The sequence below is a fragment of the Salarias fasciatus genome (genome assembly GCF_902148845.1).
Source record: "Salarias fasciatus chromosome 7 unlocalized genomic scaffold, fSalaFa1.1 super_scaffold_4, whole genome shotgun sequence".
Lineage (NCBI taxonomy): Eukaryota > Metazoa > Chordata > Actinopteri > Blenniiformes > Blenniidae > Salarias > Salarias fasciatus.
In genome coordinates this window covers 4,697,401-4,710,042 of record NW_021941229.1, presented here as the reverse complement: position 1 = coordinate 4,710,042, position 12,642 = coordinate 4,697,401, and the positions used below count along the sequence as shown (strand labels likewise).

Genomic DNA, 12,642 nt, shown 5'->3' with positions numbered 1-12,642 from the left:
GAATGAAGCCAACAAGTCCGACCTCTCTACTGTCAAACACGGAGGAGGCATCATCATGCCATGGGGCTGCATTACCGTCCCTGAACACATCAAGGAAGTGGAGAAACCTGAAGCACAACGATATTTTTGAGAGAGAACTGGGAGACAAACTATGTTTGAGGTGAATCTTTGAGCAGCAGAAAGAAACAAACTGACTGTTCCAGATGTTGAGAACCGCTGCTCTATTTCTGAATCATCTCAGTCACACCCACAACACATTCCATCACACAAACATATTTTAATGAAATTATTCATAGATTTACACTCAAACTGTTTATGTTTAACCAGGATGTCTTCTCAGAGAGTCACGACTGAAACTCCTGCTGGGAAACGGGATTCCACCAAGACCTGAGGAGTTCTTCTGATGGGTCCTCGTAAAGCTCTCTGATCCATCCCACACTGATAAACAAAAAAACAAAAACCAAATTCCACTGCTTTTCAGCATAACTGTAGCCTTTCTCAGTCAGTTTTCTTCAGTTTCAGTCCTGGATGTTGGAGACGTTTCATTTGCGAACAGATCTTGACGGTTTTAGAGAAAGAACACTGATGATTCCTTCGTGACTTTACCAGGTGTAAGATGTAGGAACAGAAACATAATACTGGTTCACACAGGACAGAAACACCCAACAGCTGAATTAAAACACAAAAATCCTTACAATTTTTCCACAGACTAACGTAAAAGTGTCCCTCTGTTGGTGCTGTTTCCTGCTCGCGCCGATGAAGGACGCATGACGGTGGAGTCGGTCCGGTCGCAGTGATTCTGGTCCGGCTCACAGCGGACAGCAGATGAATGGAGCGTCCTCCAGCAGAGCTTTGACTTCCAGAGTTTTCAGCCACAGTCTTCTCAGAGCGTCCATTTTCGGTGTAAGATCACATCTGGTTCGGCAGATGCTGTGGAGTGACTGCGGATCCGCGGAGGCAGGAGGACGGAGGGAGAAGGCACTGACGTTTTGTTTCCATCCTCTTCCTCAGCAAACCTGTAAGAGGGATGAAGGTGTTGAATAATTCCATGTGGTTGAAAGTCAACGGCACACGTACAGAACTCCCGTGGCGTCAGCGGAAAGCTTCTGCCGTACGCCGCTCTGGCAGACGCCAGTGAGTCACGAACGTGTGCTCATTCAGGACTGCAGGTTTTCTCCAGTTACGACATGCCTCTGGGTAATCTCTGCATTATTGGTCTTAATAAGCTGTGAATCATCCATCTGCCTCGTCCAGCTCAGGGTCTCAGGAGGCTGGTCTCGTCCCAGTTAGCACCGTGTGAAGGCAGCCTCCATCGGGACGTATGAGCAGCTCAGAGAGAAACCATGCATGCAAAGGCAGAACATGCAAACTCCATGCATAAAGGCCCATACTCAACCTCGGACTCAAGAGAGAAACCCATTACAGCAAAGAACAGCGCCGTACCTACTGTAAAAAATACTAAAATGACCACAATTTCTAAAAAGAAAAAAAAAAGCTTTAAAATAGTTATTTAAGAAAAAGCACAACAGCTAAGAAAAGATATAGAATGGTTAAATGGTTAAAATGTCCTAACTTCCTGTGGCCAATTTTCTCCCTGGAAACAATGTTTGCAATGTTTTGGTTAATCTTATCCTTTCTGTGTTTACATCAGTCACTTAAGCCTTGTACAAATTCATATTTAAAATGATCTATTTAATGTTTATCCTGTATTATTTCATATGCAACTTTATTTCTATTTATTCTGTGTGTAGCATTGCTAAAAGTGATTTCCCAGTGAGGAAAAATGGTAAAATTGTCTGAAAAATGCAGGAAAAGAAGTAAGAAGCTGCTGAAATGAGGTCCAAAAATAGCTGTAAATGTGACAAAATGTTTGCCATCCTAATTATGTGCTATTGTAATATTTCAGGTTAAATGTGTTTTGCAATTCCAGGTAAATTCGACTTGGTGGAAAATCACAAACATGGCTCTTTTGGTCATAAAGGTTGCAGATCCCTGTGAAGGTCCACTCAGTATCTGCATGGAAGAAATTATTCTTGGCAGTGTTGCACGGCGGAGTAGTGGTTAGCACTTTATTCTGGGAAGTCAGAGGTTTGAGTGTTCTGGTGGAACCTGACTTTACTTGAAAAAACTGGGATCAACAGCAGTGACGCTGAGCTGGATAAAGCACGGCAGATGATGGCAGAGATTGAACCCTCTTAAAAGAATTTTCGGTAACACTTTACTTGAAGCCCCCCTGCATAACACATTATAAGTACATTCATAAAGCATTATAATGCCATTATAACATGTGTAGCTGTAGTTATAAACATTCATAGATGATCACAATGCCAGGACCAAACCCTAACCCTAACCCTAACCCTAACCCTAACCTTAATCCTATGCTGTATACTGCTGTATAGTGAGTTATAAAGCATTGTGATCATGTATTAGTGTTTATAACTACTTATAATGTGTTATAAAGAGGGGCTTCAAGTAAAGTGTTACCGAATTTTCAGAGTTGAATGAGCTCTCACCTTCTGGTCGGCCATGATGCTGCTGGCCTGCAGGGAACTCGGGGGTCCGGTGATCAGACCTCCTCCCGGCCGGTCGTGTTCACAGAAGATCGTTCCGTTGATGTAGTGAAAACGATCGCCGGGGACCAGCCGGTTTCTGCAGGTGGCACAGGTGAAACACTACAACGAAATCCAGTTACGTTAGCAGCAAAATATCAAAGTGAGCCGAGCGATAAGGGCAGTGATGCACAAGCTCACCTTGAGGTGGTACACACTGCCTTGTGCTCGCATTACCATCTCACTGGCAGGTATGGACTGTCCGCAGGCGCTGCAGGCGCCGCTGTGTCCGAACAGTCTGCACACAAACACACATCTGTCAGCGCCACAGCTGGAGCCGCTGTGGGAGCAAAGTCTGTGGCGTGGGAGGCGGTGGGATATGCCATGCAGAGGGACGTTCTCGGGCACCATCCGATGGCTCAGGTGGAGTCTTGCTCAAGCTGTGCTCAACAGGAGAGGACATCCTCTACACTCCTGACCCCGATCAAGGCCTCAGGCGTCTGAGGTGTCCTCATCCATTTCCCTAGTGGAAGTCACCAAGATAGTCTCCTTGATACCAAGGCCCGAGGAATGGATGAGATTCGCCCAGAGTGGCTTCAGGCCCCGCATATTGTGCAGCTGTCCCGGTTGACGCCCCTCTAGAGTATCGCATTCAGCTTGGGTATAGGACCTTTGGACAAGCAGACCAGGGTGGTCCCCAATTCCAAAAAAGGAGACCTGAGAGTGTATGCCGGTTATTGGGGTATCACACTTCTCAGCCTCCTTGGGAGTCTATGCGGTGGTACTGATAAAGAGACTCCAACCAGCAAACGGACCTCAAACACAGGAGGAACAATGCAGATTTGGTCCAGGCTGTGGAACAAAAGAGCAGCTCTGGGAGTTTACCAATCCGTGTGTGTGTGTGTGTGTGTGTGTGTGTGTGTGTGTGTGTGTCCCACCTGACGTAGTCGTTCTTGCAGAGGATCATGCCTCCTTTGCTGTAGCAGATGCTGCTGTACTCTCCCAGCTGGGCGTGGCAGCAGGAGCACTTCAGGCAGCGGGTGTGCCAGTAGCGCTCCATGGAGAAGAGGAGGAAGCGGTCGACGATCCGGCCTCCGCACCCCGCACACGACCTGCCGGCGGTCCCCCCACCACCACCCATCACCGCCACGGAGGGGGCCTCCACTCTGCTGTTCACCATCACACCTGAGAGACAGGAAGACCGCCACACACTGTGAAGTATGTGTGTGTCTGAACCTGTTCGGATATTCTGTCAATATAAATTAGACACTGTTCAATTTCAGCCCAACCAGACTTATTTCAATGAATGAATGAAGGTAACCACCAATATTATGAGCAAAATAAGAGGCACGGTTTGAGTTTTAGACGATGAATATAATGCAACACAGAGAAACAACTCTAATTTTGTGAAAACGTGCATGGTGAAGATGAATTACACTAGAAATTCCTAACAGATTGCAATGAAAAGTGTATTGAATGACAATCCAAGTACCAGCCGATCGAGGGTCTGGATGAAGTCGTGGCTCAGAAAGAGAGCGGGGAAGAGAAGGGAGCTTCACGTAAGTACCAGCGTCGTGCTGATCAGTACATCATTTCACACTACATTTCTATTGAATATTTAGTTGCTGTTGGTCGTAACAGCATTCATACTGCCAGATGATCTCCCCAAACCTCTGACATTGTCAGAATTTTTTCACAGGTTGTGACCATGACAGTGGCTGTGCTTGAACTGGTCTCACAGTGTGATTTAAGACCACTGTTTTAGAGCCAATACCGAAGATATCGCCATCTTTGTCTTTTGCTTGGGATGGATGAAAGTCATAGTGTGCAGCTCCCTTCAGTTCATATTTTGCAGAAAGCCATGCTCTCATCCACACTTTCATTCCAGAGTTTCTAAACTGAAAGTTTCCTTCATTTCATCCTCACATCCTTTGTAGCTGCTGCTGAAGGCTTTGCTTCTTTCTGCGCTGATTCGCTGCTAAATCGGTATCGTAGCCGAAAGAAGGAACTTCACTCAAAGAAACAAATTGTTTTTTTAGGCTGGAGCAACTGGACCTTCCTGCTGTTACTTCCAGCACATTCTCCAGGTTTGCTCTCTCAGTCCTCTCTGCTGTTCCCTCTAACAATACCCCCCCAGACCCCCTACCGAAGCAATGGAAACAACATTCAACATTTCGCCTAATGATGGGACATAACTCTGAAAACATTATAGAGTCACTGCAGGATGTTCTGAAGAGCTGAAAGGAACGTTCTCAGGTGTTCTGAGAAAGGTTCTGTTTTGAAATGGAAGTGTAAAGCAGGATTTAATTAATTAATTCTGTAATATCAGTCAAGAATCCAAACTCTTTCTCCAAAATGTGTCTCCGGGAACCAGATTCAATTAACTGCTTTTAGGACTTCCTGAAAGGAAAAAGAAAAAGAAAGAAAACATTCTCCTCTCTGTGGTGATTAGTTCATAGTTTGTTTGGAATATTTAGTGGTAAAAGTTTGTGAACATGTTGAAGTGAAGCTGCTCCCTCTGAACAGGAGAAGATCGTATCGTTGACATTTCACTGTAATCCTCCTCCTTTCATTTTTCCATGACAGAACTGAACTGATTTCATGCACAGCTGGGAATAATATTGCTTTGAGTACAACCACAGCAGTGTGTGTGTGTGTGTGTGTGTGTGTATGAGTGTGTGTGTGTGCTGCTCAGCATTGAGTCAGCAACATCGTCTCTTTGGCCACTTCCATGATTTAAAATTAGCGCCAACAACAACATGAAATAATTGCGGGGCTCGATTTCATTTTCCAAATGAGCAACAGCAGCACAATTTGTCGTGCAGAGCGTCTCATTCCAGCGAGGGCATGTTTAGCTTCACCACCAGCCTTCCCACAAGATTATTTGAGATTGCGGCAGCTGGTCCTTTGCAGCGAGGCGGCCTGGCCTCAGTCTGGCTCTAATCAGCCACAGGAACACCATGTTAAGAAGCCCAAGGCTACATGAGAAACCCACCAACAGCCACATGCACGGTGGCTCAGACCTCCTCACTCACCATCAGGCTGTTTGGATGAAGTCGGCCAGTTCAATGCAACCTTCAAGTTAAAGTTTTTATGTGGACCATGCAAAAAAGAAATTGCAACAACTCTTGTCTATTTTAACTTTTTTAGGCCATTCACTGAAATACCACACCCGTTTGAGGCATGAAAAAATAGAGAAAAATTATACTGAGCATAATCACAGGTTTCACCATTTTCAGGCTTGAAGGGTAAAATCTGGAAGTCTCATGGGTTTTATGTAAAATTCTTCAGATGTTATTGAGTACCACTGACTATATAAAGGATCGCAAATGTCCACAGAATAAATCTTAAAAAAAAAAACAACCTTCATTTGAGCTCCCATTTACAAGACAAGATTTCAAGAGAAAATCCTGTTTTGTTTTTCAGAAAAGTTTGCATACTCAACGTTTTCAAAACGATGCCATTCCCATGGAAACACTGAAAACGATGTCGTTAGCATGCTGGGCATGTTTTTGGCACGGCATTATTAACAGTAGCCGGGCTTAGCCCACTTCTGCGTTGATCACAGTTTGGCCATAACACCATGTTTGAACACAGGGGTGTCCATAAGTGCACTTTGCACCAGGACATCCTAGACCCAAGGTTGATGACTGACTCTGTTGTCGCGCCGTCCGACCTTCGGCTGCATGTTTTGGACACTCGAGTGAAGAGAGGAGCAGAGCTGTTGACCGATCACCAATTGGTGGTGAGTTGCATTTGACGAGGAGGAAACTGGACAGACTTAGCAGGCCCAAACGTGTTGTGAGGGTCTGTTGGGAATGTCTGGCAGAATCCTCTGTCAGCAACAGTTTTCCCACCTTCGGGAGAGCTCCTCCCAGATCCCAAAGGAGCCTGGGGACATTGAGTCTAAATGGACCATGTTCTCCACCTCCATTGTTAAAACAGCTGTCCGGAGCTGTGGTCGTAAGGTCTCCAGTGCCTGCCATGACGGCAATTCCCAGACCCTGTGGTGAACACAGGAAGTGAGGACTGCTGTCAACCTGAAGAAGGAGTCCTATCGAGTCTTGTTGGCTCGTGGGACTCCCAAAGCAGCTGATGTGGACCAGCAGGCCAAGCAAACTGCAGTCCAAGCGGCTGTGAAGATGAAAACTCTGAGCCTGGGAGGAGCTCAGGGAGGCTACAGAGGAGGACTATCAGACTTGGAAGAAATTCTGGCAAACCGTCCAGCGCCTCAAGAGAGGAAAACAGTCCTCCACCAACAATGTTTATAGTCGAGTTGGCGAGCTGTTGACCTCGACTGGGGATATTATTAGACGGTGGAAAGTATACTTTGAGGACCTTCTCAATCCTGTTGCTACATCTTCCACGGAAGGAAGTGGAGACTGAGGTCTCAGAGGTGGACTCATCCATTACCCAAGCTGAAGTCACCGAGGTGGTTGGTAATCTCCTTGGTGGGAAGGCACCGGGAGTGGATGAGATTCACCTGGAGTACCCTAAGTATCTTGATGTGGTTGACACGTCTTTGCAACGTTGCATGTAGATTGGGTACAGTACCTCTGGACTGGCAGGCCAGGGTGGAGGTTACACTTTTGAAAAAGGGGGACTGGAAGGTGTGCTCCAAATATAGGGGGATCACACTCCTCAGCCTCCCCACGAAAGTCTAATCCAGCGTACTGGAGAGGAAATTTGACCAGTAGTCAAACCTCGGATCCAGGAGGAACAATGCGGTTTTCGTGCTGGTTGCAGAGCACTGGACCAACTCTATACCCTCCATAGGGTGCTCAAGGGTTGGTGTGAGTTCACCCAGCCAGTCCACATATATTTTGTGGACTTGGAGAAGGCGTTTGACCGCATGGTATCTTGTGCTGGATAATTTGGGAGTACAGAGTCCAGGGACCCTTGTTAAGGGCCTGTATGATAGAAGTAGGATTCTGGTCTGCATTCCTGGCAGTAAGTCGGACCTGTTCCCGGTGCATGTTGGACTCCGGCAGGGCTGCCCTCTGTCACCGGTTGTGTTGGTAATTTTTATGGATAGAATGTCTAGGTGCAGCCAGGAGCCGGAGAGGGTCCAGTTTGAGGACCACAGGATTTTGTCTCTGCTTTTGGCAGATGACGTTGTCCTGTTGGCTCTATTGAACCTGGAGTTACAGCATGCTCTGGGGCGGTTCACAGCCGAATGTGAAGCAATGAGGATGAGGATCAGCACCTCCAAATCCGAGGCCGTGGTCCTCGGTCGGAAGAAGGTGGCCTACCCTCTCCAGGTCGGTGGAGAGTCTCTGCCCCAAGTAGAGAAGTTTAAGTATCTCGGGGTCTTGTTCACAAGTTAGGGGCAGATCGAGCGTGAGACTGACAAGCCGATTAGTACAGTGGTTTGTGATGTTCAAATATTACCATTTTCCCAGTGTTGATGTACTGGTTTGGTATGTCCGTGTGTGTGTCCTGTGATAGGCTCAAGTGCAGCTCCTCGTAACCATCCTGTGATGAAGCTGAATAGATTATCAAACCACTGTAAATGGAGTTTTGTGGAACCCTGTAATCTGAGGTGACTTTAAACATTAAATATGATAATGACAGGTAATGTGTGTCCATGTTTAGCAGACAGAGACAAAGACAGTATAGAAAAATCACACAGTGTAATGTGTGTTTAAATTTGGGCCCTTTGACATAAAACAAATGGCATAAACTCCCGAAGATGTTCATAAAATGAAGAAATCTCCACTGACTGATCTGAACTGATGTGATGCAGATAATGAAAAATGTAAATCAGGACCTGATGGACTGGACAAGGCTCAAAGCGTCCGTGTTGAACTGCCGGTACTTCAACTCTCCTCACATTACTAACTACACGAGACAACGCTGGAGCAGGAGTCTGTGCTCACCCCAGCAGCTGTGTGTGTTCAAGGTCATGAAGGTCTACAAAGTCAAAGAAAAATAGAGTTGACGGGAGGCCTTTCTGCGGATCACAGCTAAATCCTTTAGGAGGGCGGCTTACACTGCAGCTGCTGGGCAGGAACTCACCCACTGTAAGTCTTCCGTGTCCATTTATACAGCTCCAAGTCACACATCCACCAAAACCAGAGAGTCTGGCAACCTTCACGAGGTCCGAAGCCTCGGCGAGGTCGGTTACCTTCCACAAGGTCTGAAAACCTTCGTGACGGCTTCATTTCTATTGACGAATCTTTTTCATTTCCTCTTTGATCCGTCCACAGGAAACAGGTGTTTTTCAGAATGATGGCGGGTTACAGGGTTGTGTTCCTGCTACAGAGACTTCTTCTAAATTTCACACCAAAAATCACCTCCTCTTTAAATTGGTTGGCTTTATAATCCAGTAAGATGTGAAACAAGTTTTGCTTCATCATCAGTCCATAGAAATAACTTCATTCTGGTTCGAGTGTCAATATCTACCATTGGATGTACTTTGAATTTTGCCTTCTTGTCTGATTTCGGTGTTTTCGTGTTTCCATGGAGGTGTCACAGCGCCTCTACGGGTCTGGCAGAAATTCAGCAACTTCATGTGGACAGACAACAGTTTAAGGAAACCGGATTACCTCCAGACTGGAGAGAACAGAAGATATCACGCTCGTTTACCTGGTATTAACATCAGGGTGTGTTTATTTTCAGACAGTATCACTTGTCTCAGCTCCAGCTGTTGTTGTGATGCCTTTGTACTATTTTCAGAGAGGACTTTAATGGGCTACAGTCCACACGAGAGCCACACTTTGCTCTTTGTTGTGCTTTCATAACCTGAGGTTAAAAGCAGGGTCAGATCACTGCTTCAGGATCTCTCAAATGCAGCTAGTTTTATTTATTCACTCTTTACAGAGCAGTGGTTGACACTCTTGCCTCACAGGAAGGAAATCCCTGTTTGATTCCAGGCTTGACTTTGACTTTCCTGTGGTTTCCTCCTCGTGTCCAAACCAATGTGTTTGAGGTTAAACTGGCGACCGTCAGATCCAGAGTCAACAGACTCAAACTGTTCAGTCTGTACAAAACATTGGAATAAGCCTCTGTCCTTCCTTTAAAATCCAGTCGGAAGCTTGTTTAAATGAGGGACGAGTGTGACGTATGAGTAATAAGCAGTTTTAAAGGTGTGAATGAAGTGTGAAGAACACTCAACTACAAATTCCACTGAATTGACCGATTCTTGATGATTCTCCTGTCTAGTTTTAGGTAAAAGCAGAAGGAGACGCTGAGGTGGGGAACATCTCTGTTCAGACGGTACTGCGAGCACAGGATGTTTTTCTGCGACTGGGTCTCGGTGGCTTTCTTCCCCTCCTGCTTCCCGTCTCGTGTGCCAGATTCCTTCAGGCGGCACATCACCAGCCGTGAAATCAATTAGCAGTCCGAGTCTGCATCATATAACAGCTTCCACCTCCCGAAAAACGCGACGGCCCTCCGAGTGGAACAAGCGGCTCACGCTTCAGCGTGCTCAGCTGGTCCACCTTCACCAGCGACGCGCCAACAAAGCTCCTTCTACGTCGGCGTTTTTACAGATTTACACAGAATGAAGGTGACGTGAAGCGCCGAGGCTCTCTGGGAAACTTCACATGACAGATGAAGGGTGTTTGGAACGCCTGAAAGAACAGATACTGGCTGTGAACTGGTGAACACATGAAGCTCTTTTCACTCTGACACATATAGGCTCTTTTTTATGGCTGCACCCAGGACTGACATTAATACACACTGCGCTTGTGTACGTGAGGTCTGGAACCTTCGTTACTAAAATTACATATATTTTTTTTTTTTTATTCTGGTGACAAAAAACATGTTTTACTTTACAAATGAAGGAAACTTTCATTTTGCTGAATTTACAAATAATGGTTCATGTTGCAGTTTTTAAATTTAGGAACTTGAATTAAGACATTTTATCAGTGTTTAAGCACATTTGAGCACAGAAAGTATTTCGGGATGTTTTTGGACTTCAGATATTTTGTCTGTTTGAGTCGTGTTGGCTTTTCTATCATTAGTTTTGGATCTTCATCTTAACTCTTCCGTTTGTGTTGCCAGTGGAAGTAGACAAACAAAACTCTGTATTTTCCTCCGAGACTTTTCTTCATTTCAGTTTAATCCTAATTATTTTATAAAGAGGTGATTTTCAAAACTCAACATTTCTCAGTGGATCAACTATTCAACCTTTACTATTAAGTTTTCACTGTAAACTGGAAGATGGGAGTCATTTAGAGAAAGACTGATGTACAAATCATATAATCAGATTAAAGTGTTTACTGTCATGTAATTTGTAAATACTTCATGGAGTCACATTTTCCTGCAGAGCTCTGATGTACACAACTTTCAGAGCTCTGCAGGACGTCATGTATGAGAGTAAAATGAAGCAGGAGACGAAAAGGAATGTGAAAAAGATGTGACTGTGAGAATACTGCAAATTGTAGTGGAACATGAAAAGTCAAGACAGCTGCAGGTATAAGCCTCTATTAAAATTAATAAAAGTCGAATGAGAGAAAAAAAGTTCTGTTCTGCAACCTGCAGCTGTGCAGCCACATGTGGCTCTGCAGCAGAGGCTCCATAAGCTTCCATAAACTGAATGGAAACATACATTTTGATTTGTGACACTTAGAGCTGAAGGAGAAAAATGTGAAACTTAAATGAGGGAGTTGAACATATTGTGCATTAAAATCTGCATTGGACACATGCTGAGTTTGTAACATAACCTCTCTTAAGAAAGGAAAGGAAAATGGTGAGATTAGCTGAACGTGGATCGTCTCATCTGCCATGAAGCTGGTTTGTTTGATATGTGCAGAGAAACAGACATGCTCTGATCAAACTGTTAAATAGCTGAGAACTGCTTAAAAAAACTACAGAAAAAACTAGAATTACCACAAAAAAAGGTTGAATGGGTAAAATTGGTTAAGTGGATGAATGAAAATAATCTGTGATAAAATGTTGAGATTTGTTTATTTATTTTTTATTGTGACCCAAGATACTGTGTTTAACTTTAGAAACTGTGTTGGCTTTATTTCAAAGAATTTTTCCCTGGGAATAATGTTGTCTTTCTAATTGAATTTATTTAAGTTTAAACATGTTTTAAGGCTCCAATGAACTTTACTTGGTTTAAAGTGCATTAAAGAAAAGCCCTTCATTCATAAAGCTCGCAGAGCTCTGGATTAGTTCTTGGTCTGTGGAGACTCAGAAAAGCTCTGCTGATTTTCACTGAGGGAGGCCAAAATTAATCCAGAACAAACACACACTAAATACACATAAAAGAAATATCGTCCCTATAGGGGTTTTAAAAACATCCAAAACTCTGCTGTTATTCTGAGATTCACAGAGAAACCATGAGAACACGCTGAATGTGAAGAGATGATCTCTCACTCCATGAGCAACTTGTGCTGAACCCAGATGAATGGACTGAATGGTCTGGCAGAAGACAGAGATCCAAACCTGCAGCTGTGTCAGGAGGAAGGAAACAAGTTCTGGAACTTCAGTAAACGGAGCCTGAAGGTGGAGAAACATGGTTCAAACTCACCTCACAGCTGAGGGCCGGGGGCTGGGGGCAGGAGGAAGTGCTGGGTGGAGGTAAACGGCAGCTCCAGGTGTTGTGTTGTGTTGTCAGCCTGCTGCAGGTAAACAGCAGCTCCGATACTCCTCTGCTCCTCTTCCCATCGACAGAGCTCTGCAGACAGCCGGGATCCTCCTCACAGGGCAGAGAGCTGCAGACTGACAGAGGGGACTCCTCCTGCTCTATACACACTGCTGCTGCAACACACACACCTCCTCCACTTCCTCCTCCTCCTCTGAGCTCACACACACTCACGTCACACTTTATTTCCTATTGATGTATGAAGGAGGCAGAGTGGATTCACTGAAATCGAGTATCCAAGAACCTTTGCAAACTGAGGAATCCTACAGGAGGCCCCTTTCATTTTTTGGTAGTCTGCACCAGGCTGTGGTTCGGTCTTCCAGGGATACACTGCCTGGTTTTGTGGGGCAGCTGTGTAGCTTGAAGTTGTTGATTTTCCCAAACCGGGTCTCTGGGGAGAACAGCTCCAACCACAGTGTCAGCTCCCTGTCAACACCTTTAATTATGTGGTTATTTATAGAGGCTGGCAGGCTCTGTGGCTCAGGCTACGTCACA

The 12,642-nt window shown here is 45.1% G+C and overlaps 1 protein-coding gene across 2 annotated transcripts; it reads right to left on the bottom strand.

Moving 5' to 3' along the window:
• Positions 1 to 227: 227 nt before the first annotated feature.
• Positions 228 to 12,212, bottom strand: lmo4a (LIM domain only 4a). 2 transcript variants are annotated; one of them, XM_030084989.1, is made up of 5 exons: positions 12,034 to 12,212; positions 3,488 to 3,734; positions 2,751 to 2,847; positions 2,514 to 2,672; positions 228 to 1,016 (listed from the first exon to the last, which is right to left on the bottom strand). In XM_030084989.1, the coding sequence occupies exons 2-5, from the start codon at positions 3,727 to 3,729 to the stop codon at positions 1,008 to 1,010; spliced, it is 507 nt and encodes a 168-aa protein (XP_029940849.1). In that variant the 5' UTR covers positions 3,730 to 3,734; positions 12,034 to 12,212; the 3' UTR covers positions 228 to 1,007. The 2 variants fall into 2 exon arrangements, with proteins under 2 accessions (XP_029940849.1, XP_029940850.1); XM_030084990.1 differs by lacking the exon at positions 12,034 to 12,212 and adding an exon at positions 8,568 to 8,670.
• Positions 12,213 to 12,642: the final 430 nt, after the last annotated feature.